This window comes from Tripterygium wilfordii, chromosome 11 (genome assembly GCF_013401445.1).
Source record: "Tripterygium wilfordii isolate XIE 37 chromosome 11, ASM1340144v1, whole genome shotgun sequence".
NCBI lineage: Eukaryota > Viridiplantae > Streptophyta > Magnoliopsida > Celastrales > Celastraceae > Tripterygium > Tripterygium wilfordii.
The window spans coordinates 1514440-1539542 of record NC_052242.1 but is presented as its reverse complement, the minus strand read 5'-3'; the positions used below and the strand labels follow the sequence as shown (position 1 = coordinate 1539542).

The 25103-nt window shown below is 37.1% G+C and overlaps 3 protein-coding genes across 6 annotated transcripts in view; 2 read left to right on the top strand and 1 right to left on the bottom strand.

Moving 5' to 3' along the window:
* Nucleotides 1–2819, bottom strand: LOC120009943 (protein SICKLE-like). The gene is made up of 3 exons (XM_038860680.1): nucleotides 2684–2819; nucleotides 1639–1991; nucleotides 1–931 (listed from the first exon to the last, which is right to left on the bottom strand). The coding sequence occupies exons 2-3, from the start codon at nucleotides 1961–1963 to the stop codon at nucleotides 180–182; spliced, it is 1077 nt and encodes a 358-aa protein (XP_038716608.1). The 5' UTR covers nucleotides 1964–1991; nucleotides 2684–2819; the 3' UTR covers nucleotides 1–179.
* Nucleotides 2820–2996: 177 nt separating this feature from the next.
* On the top strand, nucleotides 2997–6469 carry LOC120009040 (double-stranded RNA-binding protein 1-like). Of its 2 annotated transcripts, none has more exons than XM_038859483.1 (3): nucleotides 2997–3135; nucleotides 3279–3876; nucleotides 4648–6468. In XM_038859483.1, the coding sequence occupies exons 2-3, from the start codon at nucleotides 3601–3603 to the stop codon at nucleotides 5515–5517; spliced, it is 1146 nt and encodes a 381-aa protein (XP_038715411.1). In that variant the 5' UTR covers nucleotides 2997–3135; nucleotides 3279–3600; the 3' UTR covers nucleotides 5518–6468. The 2 variants fall into 2 exon arrangements, with proteins under 2 accessions (XP_038715411.1, XP_038715410.1); XM_038859482.1 differs by having other exon boundaries at nucleotides 3015–3135; nucleotides 3614–3876; nucleotides 4648–6469.
* A 3988-nt stretch (nucleotides 6470–10457) lies between these two features.
* LOC120009375 (BEACH domain-containing protein B) overlaps nucleotides 10458–25103 on the top strand; it is a 35067-nt gene continuing 20421 nt past the window's right edge. Inside the window, exons 1-13 of one of the 3 annotated variants that reach the window (XM_038859940.1) lie at nucleotides 10458–10662; nucleotides 11240–11457; nucleotides 12490–12553; nucleotides 13912–14140; nucleotides 15455–15628; nucleotides 16126–16449; nucleotides 17893–18115; nucleotides 20302–20370; nucleotides 21466–21924; nucleotides 22034–22358; nucleotides 24086–24544; nucleotides 24627–24785; nucleotides 24917–25066. In XM_038859940.1, coding sequence (XP_038715868.1) covers nucleotides 11336–11457; nucleotides 12490–12553; nucleotides 13912–14140; nucleotides 15455–15628; nucleotides 16126–16449; nucleotides 17893–18115; nucleotides 20302–20370; nucleotides 21466–21924; nucleotides 22034–22358; nucleotides 24086–24544; nucleotides 24627–24785; nucleotides 24917–25066 — 2757 coding nt within the window. In that variant the 5' untranslated portion in view covers nucleotides 10458–10662; nucleotides 11240–11335. Of the gene's footprint in view, nucleotides 10663–11239; nucleotides 11458–12489; nucleotides 12595–13911; nucleotides 14141–15454; nucleotides 15629–16125; nucleotides 16455–17892; nucleotides 18116–20301; nucleotides 20371–21465; nucleotides 21925–22033; nucleotides 22359–24085; nucleotides 24545–24626; nucleotides 24786–24916; nucleotides 25067–25103 lie in introns of those variants that run through there. The other 2 variants (XM_038859941.1, XM_038859942.1) reach the window with 2 other exon arrangements.

The window sequence follows — 25103 nt, the reverse complement described above, 5'->3', positions numbered from 1 at the left end:
GAGAACAAACCACAAGTGAAAACATTGTTATATCATAGCGTAAGGGGGATCTACTGAAAAAAAATCATAAAAACGATGATTATGTAATTCACTACTTCTTAAAGGTGTTATATGATCCTAGTCCTGTATGGGTCCACAGTACACAGTCTGTTGTGGCATCTCCTAAGAACTCTGAGTAACTATACACCTGCAGCATCATCCACAGCCTCATTGAATGAGGCAGCAAGGTATTCCGCAAGGCTTGGTTGAGAACTGGTCTTGTTGCGGGATTCTGGAACCCTCTCCTTCTTCATGCTGATAGATTGTGGAAGCCAGGAATTTGAAGTGCCGGGAGTATCTAAACTCTTCCATATGATAGGTTTCAAATGCTGCCATGGGTCTTCAACCATGGATTTGTCGTACAATCGTTCTGGACCCAATGTACCATCAGGTTGTAGGCCACGAGGATGGAAACCACGCCCTCTTCCACCACTCCGTCCAGAACCTGGGCTCATGCTGCTTCCATGCCAGTGCCCTCTGCCTCTTCCTGAACTAGGACCACCTCCGTGTCCCGAAGCACGATTTGGACTAGTCCCAAGCCAATGACCCCTGCTTTGCCCATGATCGACTCCAGGGCCATACACACCAAAATCAGGAGATACTGTGCCAGCTCCCGCATTAGATGGAAAGCCATAATTAGGTATGCGCTCAGGTCTATTCCAACCTCCAGGTGTGGTTCCCTGATGCATAGGAAACGGAGGTATGCTTCCAGGTCTGTTCCAACCGCCAGGTGTGGTTCCCTGATGCATGGGAAACGGACTGCCCATTCTTGCTGGGCTTCTATGAGGAGCAAAGCCACTGTAGTAAACGGGTCTTTGGTAACTCTGATGAGGCGAATAATAGCTTTGTTGCCCTTGATGAACAGGGGGAGCCATTTCAGGATTTACAGATCCTAGTAAATCAGAGAGACAATAATCAAGATAAATATACTCATCAACACTAAACTAACAAGAGTAGAGCTGTCTTTCCAGTTTCAACTGATTATGGAGCAATAAAATTTCAAGTATTATAGCAGCAAGGATGCAAACAACGCTATGCTATGCTCCTGGTCCATTTCAACCTCTAGGCGTAATTCCCTGATGTCTAGGAAATGGACTGCCCATTCCTGCTGGTTTTTTATGAAGACTTATTGTTAAAAGAACACTTGTAGAGAGTCTTCACAGACTACTTAGTAATCTTAAGACATCAAAACTTTCCTTATAAAAGAAGATAATGGATTTCTGAAAGAATACTAATCACTTTGACAAGGACTAGAACTTAAATAAATACCATAATAAACAATCAGTGACAACACCTATAAATATTAGTTTCGAAGTCCTACTAGATCTGGAAATTATGACAATGCCCTATTCTTGAAGGTCCAAAGCCCGTATTGTTCAAAAGCCCGTATTGTTCAAAATATGAACAATCAATATCTTCCATATGATAAATCAATATTTAAATTGAACTCGATCAAGTAAATAGGTGCGAATAACAAAATAACATGCTAACCCTAAATGGTTACAATATAGCATACAGACAAAATCAACAGCAACCATGTATTAGTAAGAAATTTTACAAAGATACACCATTAACACACAACTCAATAGATTGTGATACCTTGAAATGAAGGTGAAAACCGTGTTTCAGGAGATCCACTATGAGTTGTAGGCGCAACATCAGCTTGAGCAATGTGGTTACTGGCCTTGCTCTTCTTGTTTGTAGAGAATGCTGCCATAGGGTCTGTGTAAAAATCAAACCTCGGAGTTTTAGAAGACTCCTGCATCATTGTTGTAGCGGAGGTTTCGATCAAGGGATTCGGGAGGAACCCAGATCCCGTATAAGTTTCTACATGACTAGAAACTTGCTTCTCCGCCGCAGATGCTTCCATGCGCATTGCTTTCAATCTTTCCTTTCTTTTATCTGAGGCTTCTGAGCCCTCCATTAATTAATAATTAAATTATCATCCAATCCTGCAAAATTCAAAACCAACTTTTATCCTCTTTTTTAATAGAAAATTTTTATTAAACATAACCTAAGACTCTATAAGCAAATATGAACAATCATAAATTGAAAGCATAATTGCCAGGTTGAAAAAAAAAAAAAAAAACCATTTATCAAACACTTGTCAGCAAGTACCTTCCACTGACAACAACATACAATTTAACTGTTCTTTCAAACACAACTAAGAAAATACGAATTACATAACTGTTTGAATAGTAGGGTTTATTCTTGCTTTTCCTTCCTTGCATTGCAGCAAATATCAAGGCGAGGCATGCATATGCCAACATTACAGCAAACAAAATAAGCTCTAGAGAAAATTGCAAATCCTAAGTTACTGTTTCTTCAATGTTTCGGACGCAAAATTATTTCACAGCGCATATTATAAAGGATTTCCACTTTCTTCCACCTCCGTTTCAAAGGAACGAAATTGCACAGATATCAAAACCCAAACGCCAATACAAAATTGAAGTTTTTTTCCATGCAAACACAGCATAACAGACAAACAATCGAATAGTGAAAATCTTTCATCTCAGTAGCAAACCATGCTTATTAACTATTGCAAACCTAGATATGCCTGCAAATGATTCATCCAAAGTACGAGTCGACCAATAGAGCTAGATCTACAAGAACGTATAACCGAAAGAGGACGAGAGATTATTACCGATGCAACTTGTGATTTGATTCGACGATATGTGTTGAAGAGTGAAGGCAAGTAAGCTATCGCTGCTATCCTGTATCAGAAACGGTTTCGGAGAGGTCCAGTACTGCTGCTCGATCGCTGGCATGAGAGAAACATGTTTACCGTATTGCCCTCTCTCTTTTATCTCTTTATCCTTTTACCCCCCTTTGACGGCCCACTAGGCCCAGAAAAGTTTAAGCCTCAAGGCTACGGACCCAAGCCCATATCCAAAAGGGCGAAGCTCAACTGAACTTGAACAGTGAATAACTGAATACTCTCTCAGGCCTCGACACTTGTCAGCCTGACAGGTCATCCCTTCCAAACGCCCAATTTCAGGACTCGATATTTTACGACCTAAAGTCCTACCGGAGAAAGTGAAAAAATTTCTCGGAAAATGCAGAATGCGGAGGGTATAATTTTTTCTCGACTCGGCGGTAAGTTCCTCGCACTCAACGCTTGGTTGTTTAGCTAATTTCTCTTTTTTTTTCCTTAATTTATTTTTGGTTTGGTTTCATAGAGCTCTCTGATTTATGGCTTAAGCATCCATATCGTATGTGTTTGTACTTTGTATAATTAGAGAGTGGTTGGTTGTTCGGAAGAGATACTGGCCGATTGGAGAAAATGGTTGACCGCAATTAGGGCTAGGATATTCAAAGGGTTCTCATCACTAATTAGCGAGCTTATGCTATAATATTATCAGGTGACTAACATTGTTTTCCTGCTTCACCTTTAAGTCATTGTGAACAAATTTTGGTGTAGAAGAGCATGTAAAAGCCAAAAGTAAAGTGTCTTCAGGCATGCATCCAAAATAAAGCGACTGATAAAGTTTATTGCTATCAAAAACATTCATGTTTCTATTGCTCTCTTGAAGTGATTTTCATTTACATGAATCTTGACATATGCGAAATCCAGATGTTTCCAATTGTTATGTTTTTAAGAGTCGACTTCAGGAGTATGCGCACAAAGCTGGACTTCCTACACTTGAATACGAGACTATTAAAGAAGGACCTTCCCATGAGCCTTCCTTGAAGTCAACAGTTATTGTTAATGGTGTCAGATATGATTCATTACCTGGATTTTTCAATCGTAAGGCAACAGAACAATCAGCTGCCGAAGTTGCCCTCACGGAGTTGGCTAAATCTGGCGAATTGAATCAATGCATTACTCAACCAGTGGTAAGTTTATGCTATTCTTTTACAAATATTATAATAAATTATAGTATTCTCCTTTGGTTTCCTCCTTTTGTAATACTAAAAATTAGATTTACATCTTAAGTTGAGCACTATCATCTACTTTTTTTTACGATGTGATTCTCTTCTAATCATCTAACTTGGTAACTAAATATAATGGCGTAATAATTTCATCTATCTAAAAGAGTGCCATCTTTTATAAGTAGATTGTAGGATGACTCTTGAACAAGTTTACATAAACATGGTTCAAACAACATAACATATACTTGATATGCTTCGCTTACTGAAAATCATATTTATTAGCTTCAGTTGGTATTCTTATAAGTTCATGCGCTTGAGCTTGGTTGTTCTTTTGTCATTCCATTTCCCTCCGCCGCAAGCAACTTGCATTTCTCCTTCTACGTACTGAATATTTAATATGGTTCTTGCAACAGAATGCATATTTACTTCCCATTTATCTTAAGTAAAATCATTATGAAAATGTATGTTCAAAAGAGTCTTTCAATAGGCTATGATCCCCAAATATTAGGAGGTAATTGCTTGTATTATTCTTAGTAAAGTTAGCTCATTCTGAGTGTATCCAATCGGCTTACATGGGCAATTGTCAAGTTGCAGTCTTTTCATAAATATACCGTGTATATGTGCTGCATTGTGATTGTTTATTCTCTTTGTTATTTTTCTGTTATTTCACCATCCCTTAACTCATTGCTGATTTTATGTTTTTTGGCTGATTTTTTATGACACTTTCTGTTTTAGCATGAAACTGGCTTAAGCGAAAATCTTCTACAAGAGTATGCGCAAAAGATGAATTTTGCCATTCCTGTATATCAGTGCCAAAGAGACGGTACCCTAGGTCAAGAGGCCCTTTTCAAATGTACTGTTGAGATTGGGGGCATTCACTACATTGGAGCATCTGCCAGAACCAAAAAGGAAGCAGAGATCAAAGCTGCCAGAACTGCTTTGCTTGCAATTTGGTCGAGTTCAGCCGAGTCGGCTGATAGACAGCTGGGAAATGCGCAGTTAACAGTTTTTCCTGGGAAAAAGAGGGGAGCAGAGGCTGTTGGGAATTCTGAGGAGTCAGCCAAAGTTTCGAAGGCAAAGAAAGCTCGTATCAAGAAGAAACTGAAAATGCAGAAGAAGAGACTCTCTGGGAAAAAGGTTCGCAATACTCGAGTTGAGATTGAAGGTGGTTCAGATGTTGAAAAGGCTGATCAAGAGAGATTAGAATCAAATTATGATAAAGAATCTGGGATTCTAGTAGCCTATAGTGGACCGTTGGCCGAGGCAGGAATTAAGGTTCCCAAATGTGAGGGAATAAATGATGACAACAATGACACTACTGAGAGAGCAATACCCGGTGAACTTTTGGCTCCACATGTTACTAGTGTTCCAGAAAATGGGCAGTTAGATGCTATGAATCCCAATGACAATGGTTACAGTGATGGCGCCCATAATATGGTAGAACCTGCAATAGATGGAACTGCCTTGGAGAAGTATATGAATAAATTGACTAGAGTTCCAGAAGCAAGCTCTGTGGTTAACATGTGTTCACTTGGCCATATAGAGGGGTCAACTGTGACTGTTTTAAGCCCACTGGAAGTGAAAGTCGAAGCAGCTGCCGGCTAAGTCGACAACCTCTTTGGGAATTGTAGTGGACTGTTGGCTGGGGCAGCAATTAAGGATCCTAAATGTGAGGGACTAAATGATGACAACAATGACACTACTGAGAGAGCAATACCTGGTGAACTTTTGGCTCCACATGTTACTAGTGATCCAGAAAATAGGCAGTTAGATGCTATGAATCCCAATGACAATTGTTACATTGCTGGCGCCTATGATATTGTAGAACCCGCAATAGATGAAACTGCCTTGGAGAAGCATATGAATAAATTGACTGGAGTTCCAGAAGCAAGCTCAGTGGTTAAAATGTGTTCCCTTGGTCATACAGAGGGGTAAACTGTGACTGTTTGAAGCCCACTGGAAGGGAAAGTTGAAGCAGCTGCCAGCCAAGTCGACAACCTTTTTGGGAATTAGTTTTGCAGCTAGCTAGAGAAGGGGCACTTTGGAATTGTGATTGGTACGTTAATATTTGACGTTTTGCTAACGTTAGCTATTTAGGTAGTTAGGATTTAGAAGATCAGATTCTGAGAGACTAACTTTACTCTTTAATGGTCTCTGTTCCATCAGCATTGGCACATATTCATTCATAGGCGGTGTTAAGACAATTAATGATTGTGACTGAATAGAAAGGATCCTGATGAAAAGGCAACTTTTTGTTTTAACTGCTTGTGGGGATTTCTTTTAGTTCAGTGTTAATTTAGCAGTGCATATTCAAAGCAAACAAAGAAAAAAGCAGCATTTTCTGCTGAAATCTGGTGTATGATGATCCTTATGGTATTACAAGTTAACATGCCAGGACTGGCAGTTCTGACTTGTGATTTAGTTGTAAAAGGAAATTAGTGATGGTGGTTGATCTTATGGATGAGAATAGGCAATAAGGCATATGCAGATTGATTATTTAAGTACATTGTGAGCTTGATGCAGATTGCTTTCTTCTTTTTATTTATCTTTTGTTGTACTGAACAAATCCTATATGGGTTAGAAATTGGAGATGCTTGGAGTAAAACTGAAAAAGATAATTTCACATGTTATTTGGCAATTAGAAGCAGAAAATAATTACAGAGAACTCTTTCCTCGCCTTTAAACAGCAAGGGTAGGTTTGCAGCTTCAGAATCCATGAGAGCTCATGTGTCTTGATTTGTACGATTTTTCTTCCAATCTGTAGATGTTTCAGTTGTATATCCATGGACCAGGTGTCCAATGAAGCAACTGGTTATAATATATTTCTTGACCTGTCTAGTAATGTAGAATTACACAATGTTGTCTTGCATAGAAGATACTGATCGAGTAAACGCTACCCAGAATAGCAGAGACATTGTAGGCACAGGCTGCACTGCAGCCAAATATCTGAATTGCAGACTCTTAGCAACCATAAAATGGAGAAACTTGATTGCTAAAGTGATGAAACCATCACGAACTCCACTTGCCACGGTGTCGTATAAATTCACTGCACATTAAAAATCACAAGATATTAGTGAAAATCATTACAATATGAGGAAAATGTGACAAAATACAACAGAAACTGAGAATTCCCTAGCCCAACATGTCCACCATACAGTTGGACCAGTTATAAACTCGGGCCGCTAATCCAGTTCACTCCATACAAAATACAAGAAGAGTATGTGAATGTAAGAACTATCCGTACCCAAATTCTCTTCAAAGTGGTCTCCAGTTTCCTCCAAATTCTTTTGGAACCAATGTAGGCGTGAGATGACAATAAGACCTGCATACAGCCCCAATGCAGCATATAAATAGATAGCTCTGCCCATATTGTCTGATTTTGACTTCATTACAGCTTTGAATCTTGTTTTCTTTTGCACTTGCTTCCTTAGACCGAGTTTTTGTCTCTTTGTGTGTGGACTCTCTTGCAATGAAAAGACAAGCTTATGATGTATGTTTGAAGGAGCTAGAGTACCCTTATATACACTACAAACATATAAGAGGGAAGTGACAAAGTCTTGGATGGGAATCTTCTCTGGTCAAAACCTTTTTTGGAATTTTAGTTTGTTGTTCCTATAATCACTGAGCTTTATTATAAAATGCTCAAGTCAAGGTGAAAGAAATAAGGTGTGGAACACTCGTATCACACATAAAACGCATACAAACGTAGGAGATGTTTGATTACATATTTCTTATTGATCATAAGGTAGGATTTGGTCTTTGGGTTATGGGGTTCATGGACTTTCATGTGGCTATTGATCATGGGATCATTCCTTCATTGAAAAATAAAATCATTTTTTAGCTACCATCTTTGGACATTATTATTGGTTGAATACTTTGCTGAATAGTATAATTTACAACATTAGGTATTTGATTAATGGCATATATGATGAGTCTTGGGGAGCAAGGGGTCAACCTTATTAACAGTGGTATTGTCTTGTGGGGTACGTTGTCAACGCCACTTCCTTGGGCTCCAATGTTTCGGGCCTACGCTTGGGCTTAATTTACAGTTTCCACTATCATTGTCCGTGTCTGGCCCATCAACGGCCCAACCATATAATTGAGGGAAACCAGACTACCAAATCTACAACCCTAGGAAGATAGAAAGAAACCATGGATTAGTTGACTCTTTGATTTGGGAATTCCTTCAATCCCACCTCAATAAAAGATGCCCAAAAGAACGCATGAATAAACAACTGACTAATCAAACCAGGGGGGCAACAGGCAAAATACAATGCAGTGATAATGATGCAGAATATTCTCCTATGGTGAAAGGTGATTGGTCATTCTTCCGTCCCACATTACATGGGTAGGAAGTTATGAAGTGTTTTATATGGGCTAGCCCACCCTTAAGTCCTTAACTATGATGACACATTTTGAAGTTATGCGAGTTCGAGGCCCAAAACGAATAATATTGTGCTAGTGGATTGGGCATGCATCAGTTTAGTATGGAGCTAAGACCCAGTGGGATGTATGTAGGATCACATGATGATGTGTGCCTTTGAGGAGGGAAAGTGATAATGATGCATAATTGATAATACCCTCTAGTGGAATTTGACTTGTCATTCATCTGTCTCACATAACTTTGGAATGAACTTATAGACTCTTTTTATATGGGCTAGCCCACCCTTAACTCAAATAACGTATTTTAAAGTCGTGAGGGTGGGAGGCCCAAAACAAACAATATCATATGATTAGGTTGGCCTGCATCAAATAAACTCGATCGAAAAAACTGAAAATTATAAAAACAATAAGCAAGCACACCGCTGCACCAAGATAGACAACTAGTCTGTTCACAATAATCTACACTTGGTTCCACTTTTCTGAGATTGAACAAAGTCGAAGAATGTGGCAAAAGGAAAAGATACATCCAGTAAGAAATCCCAAATTAGTTGTTCATGATGAACTGACTGGACTGGAATATGCTTGTATAGCAAGCTTCATTTGATTCAGAAACAACTACAAATGGTTAAGCACATGTTGAATAGTTTGCTCAACCTAATAGAAACAAAGAGGATGGATCTATAACCTTTACTTTACATAGGACTATCTGTCCGGACACGCAAATATTTCGTAAACACGTGATGTAGTCTGACTCGAAATTGATTTTTTTCCACCCCTAATTGGGGCTTTACATTTGAAAGAAAGAAATAAAAATAGTCAAATGAAAGGACTATTCTTAACACCAACGAGAGGTGGTTCGATTGATAAAGATACTAAAGATCTTCATCACGTAAAGTCAAGAGCAATTGGACTGCACGGCAATGCCAATCCCATTAATCATGCAAGTATACATTCCACCCAGTAGTGCTAGGTAGTCAATATAGTGGTAGTCCATGGGAGCCAAAGTCTCTTAAACGAAATTTTAAAAGGTTTTAACTCTCAAAATACATGTTAGATTTTTTAAAAAATTACATATTCAAAATCAGCATATAAAACTCTTTCTGACAATATCCATTGTTGATGAGTTTTATTGGATAAATCTTAATTCCATTGTTTTTTTAATGGAATTTTAAAAACAAATGAATTCAGAACTAAAACAATAAATTATACGTTGTAGTGTTGTACTTTAAAAAATAATAGAATATATATTAAAACAATAAATTTTTTACAATAATTCTATGATAAAATAGTGAAAAATAAAATTATTCCATTAATTAAATCAACGGAATAAACCTGTTGAACTCCCATGGGCTACCAAACTGATGGGCTACATGTCATTTTTGATATTCCCCCAAATCAGGAGATCAAGCCAATGGAGTTGATTATGCCCATTCCTCAAATCATGCCAGTGATAAAGCTAATGGAGATATGCATCACAAGAAGTCAGGAGACAAAGAGATGTCTTAGCATATTGTTATTTCATTTACGTGATTATAGGAGTTAGCATTGATACTCTATTCATGTATATATATGAACTAAAGAAAAGGTAATAAACTACGAATGAGAATTAGCAAAATTCAACAATTCTTCACGGTTGACAATTGGCTGGGTTAAACATATGTGTACTTCGATTTTAATGAAAAATATATTTTCAAAAAAAAAAAAAGAAAGAAAGAAGACTATTCTTAATGATAATCTGATCAATTGGTGTTTGGACTTTACATGGGCTGGCAGGCATTGAACTGAGCTTGACCACTCTCATTTGGATGGGCCGGAGTAGGTTTTGTATTGGACCAATAGTATAAGCCCATTTCTAAGGTGACTTTGGGCCGGCTCAGCGTGGGTTAACCCAGGAAACTTACTAGCCCAGTAGCCCACATCTATAGCTTAATGGGCCGCATCCATCCAGTGTGTTAGCCGTTAGGTGGATAGCCCACTCCACAATGTTCCCGTCAAACCTAACATTCCATAAATTTAAAAAAATCGTCATTGCACGACGCCGTTTATTGAACTATCTGTGTCGCAGGGACCGTTTAATAAACTACATTACGTTAATACCAACAAAAATACAGTGAAATTATCTGTCTGTTTTAAAAATAAACGATTTCCTTCATTAATCTGCCCCAATAAAAAGTTTCCTTCACCAGGAAAAAAGAAAAAGAAACAAAGGTTTCCTTCAATATTTGCTCTTTATAATTATTCTCATTTTTTTCCCCGTTGATTCTGACTGACGCCATCGAAGATTCTTCAAATAATTTCATAACTCAGATCTTGCTACCCCAAACCCTAGAAGACAATACTGAGTTCCCGATTGTGCGATCTGATCAGGTACGCACCATTCCGAGTATCGAATTGTTTTTTTTTTCCCTCTTCTTTCAATGCCGTATCTATTCTGGAATTCGTTTTCCCTGGAGTTGCGAAGACTCGACTCGAGTCATCGATAGCTCATACGTTTTCTTTGCATCTGTTTTTTTTCCTGTATTTCATGATCACTTAAATTTCTATGCGGCTAAATATTCTAAATGTTTTGACGAACTGGCATATTTGCTTCGCATCTGATTTGGATTTGTAGTTTCACTTCACTGAAACATCTTCGGTTATTTATTGTGAACTCAAGTTTGCCTGCCGAGAATTTGGAAAGAACAAACAAACTTGTAATTCAGTTTGCAAAATTTATGTACTGCAATCCCATACTGGTGTCGCAAAGATTTGGTTCATATTTTGACGAGCCGAAAAGCAGCGAGATTGACCATCATTGGTTTGAGAATCTTGGCTGCGATAATTGGTTTGAGATGCTTGAGATATGTTTTTGGGTTGGGTTAAATTTTCTCAGCTGCTAATGTCTTACTACCAGAGTTACAAGTAACCTAATTACTTCACTCTTGCCTGCCTTTTATGGAAACAGAATACTGAGCTCAGTGTAAGTGATGGGCTGGAGTGACCATCCGTGTCTTGACTATCAGACAATCGGACTCTGATTTTTTCATCATTATCTGGAAGCATGAACATCGTCAAGGGTGTTGCTGACCTGATTCGGAGATCATCTAGTGCCCAATCCGGGGAGTCTTCTTCGGGGTCACAAGTGGAGAGGTTTTATCCGCCTTCTCCAAAGATCCGCTTCAGGTACTTGAACTTTTTTTTCATGAAAGTAACCCTTGTGCTTCGGTAATATTACCTCGTTGCACTTTGAGTATTCTTCATTTGCGCTAATTTGACTGTTGCATTTGATTTTGTTCGGTGATGAAGCATTTAGAAGTTAAGGTTTTCCATATTATTTATCTATAGACTCGTCATTGGTGATATCAAACTATTTTGATTAGAGAGAGAGAGAGAGAGAGAGAGGGAGTAATTAGGTGGAAAGATTTTCCATTTTATTTATCTGTAGACTATGTTCCACGATTCGCATTGCTTTCCAAACTTGGTTTTGGTTTTCTGTTAATAATAACCCTAAAAACATGTTTGGTAACATGTACCTTTTGTTTTTTGGAAAAAACTACAAACACGCAATCTTTGTTCTTGGGGAATAAGAATTCGAAAACATATTTTAGATGCTTTTATTATGGTATTTATTTCAGGCAACGCCTTAGCAAAAGTTACAAAAACTCTTTTTTTTGCCAAGTACAATTTTTGCTCTTATTCTCCTCAATCCATCCTTAAATTCTACTCTTGAAAACTTTTTCTCAAAAAAATAATTTTTAAATCTTTGCGAAACATACCTAACTGTGACTTGTTCTCATCATTCCCTTCCTTAGTTCTTCCCTGCGCATTGTTATTTGAGCACTTATTTTTCAAGTTGATATAACGTTGAAATGTAGGATGCTTAGCTCTAGCAAAGGTTCTAGAACACTGCAATTTGTGAGGAGTGATTGCCTTTTAATTTATGATGTATAATTGCCTTTGATGTGTTGATAATTGTTGACATTGATTTGAATGGGTTGCTCATTTTATAAGATATTGACTGTGCTTGGGCTTCCTGCCTTTGCTGCTTTGAATTAATTTTGCTTTGGTTATCATTTTTTTTGTAATATCTTTAATGTACATCTTTCATGTGTGGTAGACATTTGTTTGAGTTTGTGTATACAAAGGTGGTCTCTTCTCATTTGAAGTTTTGTTGATTATGCTATTTAATAAAAAATTTGATGTTTAAATTTCCAGTGAAGAGGGTGATGAGGCGGTTCTAGGTCCTCTTTGGGGGAGTTATGAAAATGCTGCTGATAAGGTACTCTTGGAAATTTCCCAGCTACACATTTATTATAATAGGTACCATTTTGAGGCTGTCTTGCTTTGTGAGTCTTAATTAATTACTTTTTATTTTTTTTTTCGTTTCCCCTCCCCTTCCATAACAAAGTAGCATTTATGTTCTCTTGACTCTAGCATTTTCTTTTCCCCCTTTTTCCTCAAAGCAATAGATTTTGGGGTTCTTATCTGAAAGAACATTATTAATCTTGCCTAGATGATATGATTGGTTACAGAGAATGTGTTTGCGTGCTATTTGACATCGTAAACTGGAGAAAGAATGAATGTAACATTGTGTGGCCCATTTGGCTACCACGGGGAAGTGCAACTTGTATTCTTATTGTGTTGCTTGAAAGATTCTTAGCTTGATAGAAGTTGGGTTGTAATTTGGTGATACTAATATTCCTTATTTACAGCAGCATATCATTGACAATATGTGTGTGTGTAACTTGGAAAGATTTTGTGCAACGCAAAACTGTATCGATAAAAGATGGAGTATGGAGTCTATGAACCCTATAAGTGAAGGGAATAAAAATGACATGGACAAAGTTGAATGCTGAAAATTTTTACTATCCTAGCCCCAAGTGACTCGGTACTATTGCTTTGTTGTGAGAAGTCAAAAACAAAAGAAAAGTGGAAAAAGAAGAATGAAGAGAGCGGATTACTAAAGCCCCAAAAAGGGTTCTTGACTTCTTGTGCCTAAAAAACAACGGTACACGGGTCAGCTGCTCTTATTTTGTGAAAGCAATTTCTGAGTGCTGTAGAGGATCACAAAAACACAAGCATACACATGAACACCCACCCACATCACACATCCTCAAAGACGTGTATGTTTATAAATATTCCATTTACTTGTATATGTAATAACGAACCTGGCCAAATAAGGATAGACAATTAAATAGGTTATTCTGTGAAATATAGCACCATCTTTTCGCAGCCACATTTCTCATTGTTGGCTGGAGTGCTGGACAAGTCAACTTATTTTTTATGCAACAAAGGCGGGTCTTGTTGTTTGCTGTATTATGGTGACATTTTTTATTGTTGAAATTCTCTCTTCATGCATATTGATGTGGGTAATGTTTGAGTAGCATCTGGATACAGTTCAAGAGGGAGAGAGTATCAAGTATAATGTTACATATCCGCCCAACCTGGGTCGATGTTGCAAGTGGGACGTAGGTTATGGACATCATGCCTAGCAGTTTCCTAGCTGACCCTGTCGTAGATTCTTTTTGTTTCTTCTTCTTACTATATCATTGCTCCAAGAAGTGATATTTTAGCTGATAACCATGCTTTGTTTACTTTTTGTTGCATTTGTTTCAGTATTTATTTACTTTCTTTTAGGTGGAGAAGAGAAAGCTTTTTCAGGTTTTTCTCAAGCAATTTCTTGTTGTCTACGAAAACTGGGAACCTGTCAATTCCGGCTTCTTGCCAGATGGTTCAAAAGTTTCACCCGGAGAGTACTCGTCAGGATCTCGTGATATAGTTGTTGGCTGCTCTGCTGGACATCCTGCTGAAGTTATTCTGGTCTTGACGGAGGAGGTCGTTCAATTAACTTCTCTGGTCACTTCTTGTAAGTTGATTTTTTAATTGTTTGATTACCAGTAAGAGTTGAAAGGACTAGTTTTTGTTGATTAACGAGCTCCAACCAATCTACTTGTGAAAAGGAGATCATTTATGTTGAACTTGTTTGTCTCAATTGATTGATTTATCATCACTTCTAAGAAGTCTTCTGTCTCTTTCACAAAAAGAGGATGAAAATCCAAGGAAAGGAAGTTAAAAGGAATGGACTGTAATTTTCTCTCCTCTTGTTTGGGTGAAGGAAAATGGAGTGAAAAATTGAAATTTATTGTTTCCATGGTGCTGCTGCCCATTACCACCGATGAGATGCAAGAGTATGTACGGTTTTGAAAACATATTTGCATTTACAATGGGATTACCACTAGAAGTATCAGTATTCTACCTTGGCTCCCCAGTCTTCCAATAGTTTCCCAAGGAAATCCCCTTCTTCCTATTGCAAGCTTTTCACAGAGTATTGCTGCTGGAGCTTTACCGAGAAATCATCTTCTTTTAGTTCCTCTCCAAGTATGAAATTCTTTTAGTGAATCTTCGGTTTGCTCTGAACTAGCTTCACTAGCTTTTCTAGTGAAGTAACATTTAAATTGTGGGTGCCAATTTTCATCCGCGTAGGTATCTCCATTTCTAGCAAGACCATTTCGTTTGCCTTTCTAATGACAGATGATATTATGAATTCCTTCACTCCCTCTGAATATTTCTTTCAAATCCTTTTATGTATGTGATTGTTTTTTTCTCCTTAAAGAACCGCCTGTTCTTGTTGCTCTGAACTTTGTACCAATCACTCTTCTCCATGTGGTGTTTTTTTTTGTTCTTCTTTTCATATCTCCAAAGCGATTTGCCTAGGAGCATTTCATTTATGATAGAAAGAAATTGGATCCTTTAACCCCTCAGTTCTTGGAAGCTTAATGCGCTCCTGTTTCGCCAAATGGTTCTTCCTTTCCTTATTGGTACTTCCCAGAGGTATTTTTAATCTTGTTCAAGCTACAGTAGGAGAGTTGATATTTTCCTACTATGTGGTACACGTGGTAAACTTGATACACATACTAGAATATAATTTAGTCTGGGCAACGTTGAATTCTCGCCTTCTTTGTTTGAGAAGTACCTCAAATGTTCATATTGAGTCTGAACATTGATATTTACATATTCTTTTGATGGGAACTAATTTATCTGAAGAAACTTGAGGATTTGGAGTTCATCTTATCATTGACTACTGTATTTTTAATACCCACCGGCAAGAAGGAAGAATCATATATTTTTGTTTGTCCTTTCACATGATTCTTAAGGGTTTTTTTTTTGGTTTACAAACCAGTGAACAACAGCATAATCTCAGCAAAGGAAGTTCAGGGGGCATACACCAGCTTGCAAGTCACTTCTGAAGGGCTTCCTGTGCTTCATGCTTTAACAATTGTTAGTCGTTCGATGCATAATTGCAGAGTTTTTGGTTATTATGGTGGAATTCAAAAACTTATGGCACTAATGAAAGGTATGTTAATATTTTTTTATCTAATGAGGGGATTTTTGTTTACTTGAGTTGAGAGGTCATTACTATTTTGGTTCTGGCTTCTGATAATCCATGATGTTTACTGTAATGGGTGTCAGTTTCCTAATTGTACAATGCCTCTGGGACTTTCTTCAGTGTTTGCACTATTATTTAACATTTTTTTTTCTCCTTTCTAGTGTTAGGGTTGGAGCTTTCTAGTGTTTTTTCGGTAGTATGATCAAACTTCTTTTGTATTTTCTTTTCTGAGCTGGAACTCCTTTCGTATTTTCAATGCAGATGCAATTATTAATATTGAAATAGTTTTGTTAACTTGTGATTATACATGATTAGGGGGGTAAATACACATGCTATATCTTAATGCCTGTAGCCAAACCTTTTGTTATATTGCCGTTGCTACATTTCGCCATTTCTCTGTGGTTGAAGTGTTTTTGGCAAGAAGCCTTTCTTCATCTTGATGATGAAAACTTGGATTGTTGCAGGAGCTGTTGTTCAACTCAAAACAATTAGCGGAGTGCTTTCTGGTGATGACAGTTCAGCTAACAGTTATGTTGAGAAGACAGGACTCTTGCAGCAGATACTTGTATATGTGGTTTCAATAATGTTCACCTTTATAAATTTAAATGGAAATGTATATGCGGAGGATCGATTGTACAGTAGTTCTATAGAATTTGGTCTTTCAATGGAAGGTGCATCTCAAATTGAATCTTCTACTTTAAAGGTTCATAATAGTGAGGCAATGCTGCAGTGGCATCTAAAGGCAGTCGTCTCTGTGATGGAAGCTGGTGGCCTTAATTGGTTAGTAGGTAAGGTAGGCGATTTTATGTTTACACTTATATTGTCCTCCTTTTCTAAAGACCAGAAATTTTATCAGACATGCATGCATACGCAAATTGAATTGCATTGTGATTGCTATAGAACCAACACTCCTCTCGCTCCCCCTTCTTATTTATTTATGAAATTAGAATGTATTGTCTAGCAAATTGCATTCTCACCGAAAAATTCTATTTGGTTTGTATGCAAAATTTTAAATTTGTATATTGGCAAAGAAATTAGTAATAAAAAAGTGAAAATATGGAGAAGTAGATGTTGATTGTCAAAATTTCTCCATAATTCATAGAGTGTTACCTTGCTTCCCTTATATTAAATATCTTTTAATGCATGTTTATTCTATGTGTTTTGTTCGCTTTTTTGACTCAAAATGATTGTGAAAAGGAAGGAAAACCTTTCTATATGTTCATATTAACTTAATTAGTTCCTTTTCAATGTTTTATTCCAAGTTGAACTGTGTGAACTTAGTTCATAAAGGATTTTATATGTATTGCATTCGTACTCAAATATAAATTTTATAATTATGCTTTTACTTTCAGAATCCATTTTAACTGAAATTCATTCACTATCCTGCCTAATGGAAAGTGTTTGAATTTCCATTCCCACTTAACAATCAAAAGATGAAAAAAAAATGCACAAGTTCCACAGAATCAACCAGACTGACCTAGTCACTATCCTGCCTAATGGAAAGTGTTTGAATTTCCATTCCCACTTAACAATCAAAAGATGAAAAAAAAATGCACAAGTTCCACAGAATCAACCAGACTGACCTAGTAGATAAATCAGGAGTATCCAAACGCTCAAAATACCCATGAGTATGAACAGTGGTGGATCTATAGGAGTCCTCATCATTAGCATGTGAGAGAATACATCATAAGATTTATTGATTTAACAAGGGTGATTGCTTTTAATGGCTTTTGACTCAATGCCTTAATGTTAACCCCATTTAAATTTTCTTGCATCTTGGTGAGTGTGTAGTTTTTATGCTCGTTCTCCATGTTTTTTTCCCCAGCTTTCGCTTGTTAGTGAATGTCTAGCTTATTGTTCTGTAAAATGTTTGAGTTCGAGCTTTTTTTTTTTGATGAGTTATATTAATTTTATTATTAGTTGGTTTTAGCGTGTGGTAAGATTCAAACTTCAACCTGTATTTGATCTTTGCCTTCTGGCCTTTAGGGCCAACAGCGGTTTATGCAGTGTTTATCGGTATTGGATGAATCAAAAAAGAAATCTTTATTGCTTCTACCTCCTATTTTTTATGAAGAGAATGAATCTTTTTATCGAAGGATCAGAAAAAAATGGGTTCGGATCTCCTGCGGGAATGATTTGGAAGATCCAAAAGCAAAAAGAGTGGTATTTGCTAGCAACAACATAATGGAGGCAGTTAATTAACTCTTTTTTTTTTATTATAAATTTTCCAGAGCTCTTGCGTGTGGTTAGAAGGCTAAGCATGAAAGAACATTGGGTTGATTTAACACTTCAGTACTTGACTCTGAGGACCCTGTGCTTGGCATTATCTGAAAACCAGAGGGGTCAGAATCATTTTAAAAGTATTGGAGGGCTTGAAGTTCTATTGGACGGACTTGGTCTTCCCTCTCTTAATATGCTACTATTGAAGAATGCCCCTTTAGACAATGAGAGAAGGTAATGTATTCCACTGTGGTAAAATCTATTTATACTTCTCTATCATGTGGGTTGATAGCAAAGTTGCTCAGTCTGCACCCCATCATTATTTGGGATAAAAGCTTTGATGATGATGGTTAATAAGAAACAGTTTTATTCATCTTGATGATTATAATATTTTTATTCGTCTTGATGATTATAATAGTTTTATTTGTCTTTGTGATTATATGATCTGTGATAGCTCTCTAAATCTTGTGGTGAATGTCTTTCTAGTGTATTTAATATTAGCTGATCCTTTAATTTCTTATGCATTTTCCTCACTGGAGAGCTACTATATCTATGTTGTACATGTCCATACTGTCATATTAGATGAGAGAAACTTATTTAAGATGACGCAATATAACAAAAAGTAAGATGGTAGCCCTCTTGTATGGAAAGTTGATAGAATTGAAGTGCGAGATGGTAAAACGAATGGGAGGCGGCGAAATAGGTGGATGGAAGTAATAAAGGACATGATATGGAGTGGTTGGTTGTATAGCTTTAGGCCAGACAAATAGAGAGAGATTCCATGTGGTGGAGTCCTGTTAGCTTTGACTAAGGATTCATTTAGATAATCATCATCGTCATCAGCATCATCAAAGCCTTTATGGCAGATAGTTTGACGCCTGGTACATGAATCCATAAGAGAATTTAGTTTAATCCACCACTTGTGTTCTCTTTTGCCATTCATTCCTATTTAGAACTATACTAAGGATTCATGTAGTTGATAATTGGGGTCAAGGATTTAATGATAATTTTGGCTTTCATTGCATTAAAGGTTCTTACTAGCTTCCGTATTTCATCCACTGATCTTGTAGCAAGGTTGTCTCTGCATTTCATGTCACTTGATTTCATGAGTAGCCTGGTTTTTTCTTGGTTGCTTTATAAGATGTGTTCTTGCTCTAGATTTTTCTGTTAAGGTTCATCATGTGATCGTTTTGGCTCTTTATTTCTTTCTTTCCCTCTCTCCCCCCCCTCCCTTACTCTCTCCCATGTATATTTTACTTAAATGAAAAAGTATATATTCCTGATCTCTTATCTGGAGCCATGAATGCGAGTCCCTTCTTCAATTTCCAAATGCCAAGCTCTGGAAATTAGATGTGACACTTAGCTGGGGTAGTCTATTTAATATCATTTTGTTGTTGAATGTTGAAGATGAATCTTTTGTAATATTTCCTTTGCTGTTGGAAATCACAGCTTTAACAGTTGCTAGCTAGCCATGTATCATAGTTAGGGACAGTTTTTCGGGTGCCAATGTATCTTGACATATTAGATTCATTGTATTTCCAGAAGGTGTTTAGTAAGTTTGATGCGTCTGACTGGGATACCTGTACATGAACAAATGGTGGCAGCGTAGCTGATTAAAAACAGTTCTTGCCTATGCTTTTCAACCTGTTTGATTTGAACCTGGAGTGAAGGCTCTTATTCTCCGTTGTCTTTCTTTTTCATATCTGAATCTAATAATCAGTCCTTCAAATGACCTAAATAGCTCTAATGCTTTGCTGGGCTTTGTTTCCAAAATTGCTACTCTAGTCCCTAGGATGTGATTCTACGAAGTGGGTGCCATTAGGCTTGTGGCAATCGATATATGGGACTAGTGCAATTAGGCTTGATTGTGCAATATTTGGTTGATGTATTTGCTCTCTCTTATGCATCCCTAAAATGGTTGATACTACTTTTCCTCCCTGCCCTACTGTTATAATTGATTTGTTGTAAAACTTATGGAAGCTGGTACTGTAGTGAGTTAGAGAAAAGTAACACAAATGGACACTATTAGTTCTTCAGTGTTTTCTGTTCAATAGTAACCTGCGAATTACAAGCTCTCAGATATTGAGTTCTGAATTTTGTTTATCTTTTTAAACTTGGGATGTTTTTAATTTATTTCCTTTATAAAGTATGTTTACAGGTGAACATGTGGCCTAGTGGTAGAGTTGGAGGGGTGCAACCTAGAAGTCATAGGTTCAATTCCTGGAAACAACCTCTCCACATATTATGTGGGGGTAAATTTTGCGTACATACTGCCTATCCTTGATACCGCCCATTGCGGGAGGCTTTTACATGGGAGTTGTTTACCTATAAAGTGTGTTTATGTTTGATGGAAATTATTTTGAATCCGTATCATTTTCTCCTTGGCATGCTCTGATGTTGCCATTGGACTATTATTGCAGAGTTGCGAATCCATGGTTAAAAATATTCCAGCTGCATGTTCTTTCCTTGGAGGTTCTCAGGGAGGCTGTGTATCCTAAATATCGCACTCTTGAATTTTGCACAGTTCACACAATGTTCATTTTCTTGCTTCATTTTTCATGAAAGACCTTTTGATTTTTGAGAATTATGGATGCCAATATAGGGATCTCACTTGGTCTGATGAGAAAGGCCCCTAAAAAGTTATATCTGTCAAGTGTGAAACATGAAAGCAAGCCTATGAATGTAGACAGCATAAAATATACTTCCTATCATGACACTTGAAGTTTATTTAAGTAAAAAATTGATATTTGAAACTCATTAATCTAACTCATGTTTGCATGTATGATTTATTTAATCTAAGTATCTAACTCGTGCTTGCATGTATGATTTATCGAATAATGGCTGAAGTTAATCTGTTGATATCCTTGCTACTTCATGATGTACAACAATTTCATGTTCAAGCTTGTTTTGAACAGTTTCACTCCTTTGCTAAGGGGATTGCTAAGGAGTGATAACTGTTTTTTACTTAATTTTCGAATTGTTGACTTAATTGTCCCAAAAATGACTCATACTTTCTTGAGACTTCTTATTTCTTTAGATTTACTTACATTTTTTGAAGTGTTTACTCACTTTTTTTTCTTCAAGTACCTGGTTTTACTTAAAATTTCTAGAATTTAACTAAACAGTGAGCTGTTTATGCGCAATGTCAAAGGGTAAATTTATAAGTTAAATGAACAAAGAAAGCAACCTGCTGCAAAGGAATCCTAGAAAATCCTCTGTTCCAATTTTCTGTTCACCTTATCAAAACAGATTACTGAAAATAGCTGATGTGATGCATTCCCTTATGTTTGGCTGTGCAAAGTTACAATCTACATTTCGCATGATAGTTCGTGATTTTAAATATGTCATTGCCATAGCCATGAGGTTCTTTTTAATACTTGTTAAATTCGCTGATCCCTTTTAATAAATTGGACAAATATGATGGGACATCTAGAAAAGGAAAAAGTATGGAGTGAGATAGGCGTTCATGGTTACCTTGGCTTTGAATCAACCCTCAGGTTATGAAAAATTGTAAGGTTTCATAAGTTGTGATTTATGGTACGTGTTGTGTTTTAATGTTGATGATGCCCTTGACAAGCGTTCAGCTTTGGTAATTTGAACAACTTGCAGTTTCTATGTGAAAATGGAAGGATTCACAAATTTGCAAATAGCTTTTGTGCCCCTGCTTTCATACTTCAACAATACAGACAGCAGAACAAGGATAATTCTATGCAGGATTGTCTTGTGCCTTTGTCTGGCATTAAAGATGAGAACGGCATGGAAACAACTTCTTTAACGGCGCCTAATGTTCCATGTCCATCTGATACTTCTTATTCTCATCTTTGGAGTGATTATGTTGTCAAGTTGAGCGAAGTACTTTGTTCTTTTGTTCTTGCTCCAGAAGATATTAAATCCCCAGTCCCTGTAACGACAGGTCGAATTGCCATTCCAGTTTCTTTAGCATATAGCGAACTTTCAATTAAGTGGATCATGAGGGTCTTCCTTACGGTGTTCCCATGCATCAAGGCTTGTTCAAATCAAAATGAGTTGCAAAGCCATTTAAGGTTATTGATCTAGGTTTATTGTGAATTTTTACATCAATAGGATTCTGCAAGCTATTATATTCCTTTTCTTTGTTCTTTCCCTTGTACTAACTTTGTCATTCTTTGGCAGGATATTTTTTAATGCACTACAGCATTGTGTTCTCATTGCTTTAAGGAACATTCTTGTTTCATCACCTATGTCACTTGAAATATTACGGGATGAGGGAATATGGGACCTCATATTCTCTGAAAACTTTTTCTATTTTGGACCAGCTTTGGAGGGAGCTTCCACTGAGTCTTCCACATCCAATGAGGGTTCCTTGGGGAAGCTTGGAGAATCCATTTCTGATAGCTCTGACAGTCAATTAAAGGCCAATGGGATTGAAATCCTTCGGATGCAAGTGATTTCTTTCGTGGAATTGGCGGCAACGATTAACGGGAGTGTGCATAACTTGGTAATTTTTTCAGTGTTGGGACTTTTATTTTTTTAGATGCATGGTCTTACAAGCAAAAAACAAAGAAGTATTTATAGAACACTTGGAAGGAAATCCAACTACAAAGGAATTATACTGGAAATAAAATTAAGAAAATCAATGACAGCTTGTCAACAAGTGCTGTCTGCGGCCCACAAAGTTGCAGTGTTGGCTGCTGACGTGTCTTCCATGTTTGTACATGCTAGTGTTCAACGTGACTACTTGATAATTTTAGGTGTTTAACTGCTATTAATAGTGATTCAAGCTTAATTCTGAAGACCCAAACTTAGTTTTTGTCGAAGGATACTGGCGCTAGGGCAGATGGGGGGAAGAAAGAAATGTTGAATATAGTATTCTTTTTGGATGATTTTGTATAGTTGATTTAATAGAAAGATATTTTATTCCAAAACCCAATAAACCTGGGAAGCTAAGTCCTATTGACCCCATTAAACGCGAATGATAGCTGGATACTTGTGCTGGCAGATATGTGGCTGTCCATCAGATCCAGTGAAAACTGACAACTCCCAAGCTAGTGTTTCCGCAGCTCTTGGTTCCTAGTGGCCACCCATTTAGCGGCTTGGTGCCAGTTGCTTTTCATCAGTGATAATTGTTAATGAAAATTTCTTAGCTTCCTGGTACCCACAATAAATCAGCTTGGTTCCTGTTTTGTTGTCTTGATTCCTATGGTCAGTTATGTGAAAAATGTACTTTGCACCTAGCCACCTATCACAGTACTCTTGGCACATTCTACAAAATTGCTTATTCAGTTAGCTAGATGAGATGTGAAGATGAGGGGTGTACAAAGTGGCATGTGGCATATGTTTTCTACAGAAATTCTCTATGTTAATCTTATCTCACTACTTATAATCTCACCATATGCAGTTAGGTTTTGCCAATTTTTGTTTTCGTGCTGTGGAAACGATTCTAGCATTTACATTTACTTATATATGTTGACACCTGGAAATGAGATTTACCAAAAAAGTATAATTTTTAATTAACATAATTCTCAATCTCCAACTTGCAAATATGCATAAATGATTGCTTTATACTTTCATCCTTATGTTTAATATTCATTGTTTTGCTAGATTCTACATGATGGCTGGGTGGCATTGAACTTGGGCATGGGATTATAAAATAATCATGAAAAAGTAATTTAGGATTGAATATTTTAAAAAACATAATTTGATGGATCTTAGAGATGGACATGGATAGAGAAACAACTCACGTTCACAAGACTCCCATAGTGGGCGGGGTCAGGGACAAACAATATGTATGCAAATCTTACTCCCACATAACGTGGAGAGGCTTTTTCCAATAATTGTACCTATGAACTCTAGGTTGCATCCTTGCAACTCTACCACTGGACCACATGTTCGCTTGTATGGACATACCTTGGAAATATGTTTGTTTGGGAAGGCTATAATCAATGATGTTGTGTTTTTCAAAAGATTTCATTTATGGTACTGTGAATACATTGGAACACAGTTGTGTGGAAAGTTTCTGATAAGGTCGGAGACATTTATTTTTTGAGAATATTTCTTGGGATACTTTCCAATTCGCAGAACTTGTTGATTTTGTTGTTCAAATATAAGGTATTTTCCAAATGCAATCAGGAGTTAGTCTTCTGATTTCCAAACTCAGTCCTTCCAAATAATAGCTGCATTATTTTGTTTTGTGAAATTTATTTAATTTTCTCCTCTTTTATGCAGCCCGAAGTCTCAGTGCTATTGGATGCCCTTGAACAGTCTGCTTGTAATCCTGACATTGCCAATGTTCTTGCAAAGAGCCTGCTTCGTTTGGTGCAATTATCTACTGAGAAAACTATTGCTTCTTTCATGGCCCTAAATGCGGTTACCCGTGTGCTTAAAGTTGCTTGCATTCAAGCAAAAGAATACTGGAGGTCTGGAGTTGTAGGCCCTTATGTTGAGAGTAGTTCTGTGGAAGTTGCGCCGCATGGTTTTCTGAGATCTGATTCATATGACTCACCCCAAATGTGGCTTAAATGTATCGAAACATGCATGGAGCTCTTTGTGGAGTTTTTCTCTATAGCAGACGATGCCAGGCGCTTAGTTTTGCATGATTCAGTGTGTATTGATTGTTTGTTTGATTTATTTTGGGAGGAGAGGTTGAGAAATTGTGTGCTTAAGTACATTTTGGACCTCATGAAGGTATTGAACTTGTTTGCTTCCCATAGGACATCTTGTTATTGTTACAGAAATTTTACTTTATTCATTATAATGTGCTTTTCAGATTAAGCCATCTTCTGAGGAAGATCGAAAAGCAATGCTGCAGTTATGTTCAAAATATTTAGAAACTTTTACCCAAATAAAGGAACGCGAAAAAAGCTCTGCAGAGCTGTCTACTGATCTTTTGGCTGGAATGCGAGAGATGCTCATGACAGACCCTATGGTATCTTCTCCTGCACTGAGTTAACTTCTACTTAAATCAGTTGAAAAATTCATTTTTGGTGTGATTAAGTTTGCTGACTGGTATTTACCCCTTTCTTGTTTCAATGTCTTACCAAATGTAACTTCCTTCAGTATTATCAAGCCTTATTCCGGGATGGCGAATGCTTTTTGCATGTTGTCTCTTTGCTAAATGGAAATGTTGATGAGGCAAATGGAGAAAAGTTGGTTTTGAGTGTCCTTCAGACTCTTACCTCTCTGCTTGCAAACAATGATGCCTCAAAGGTAATCCTCTGTTAGAGCTAACATCACATATATCATA

Excerpts from the sequence above, each read along its gene's own strand:
- LOC120009040 (XM_038859482.1), top strand. The coding sequence starts at position 3,096 with ATGCAGAATGCGGAGGGTATAATTTTTTCTCGACTCGGCG. Across the intron at positions 3,136-3,613 it reads AATTTTTTCTCGACTCGGCG|ATGTTTCCAATTGTTATGTT; the intron begins GTAAGTTCCTCG and ends TGCGAAATCCAG. Across the intron at positions 3,877-4,647 it reads AATGCATTACTCAACCAGTG|CATGAAACTGGCTTAAGCGA; the intron begins GTAAGTTTATGC and ends TTTCTGTTTTAG.
- LOC120009943 (XM_038860680.1), bottom strand. The coding sequence starts at position 1,963 with ATGGAGGGCTCAGAAGCCTCAGATAAAAGAAAGGAAAGATTGAAAGCA. Across the intron at positions 932-1,638 it reads GTTTTCACCTTCATTTCAAG|GATCTGTAAATCCTGAAATG; the intron begins GTATCACAATCT and ends CTGATTTACTAG.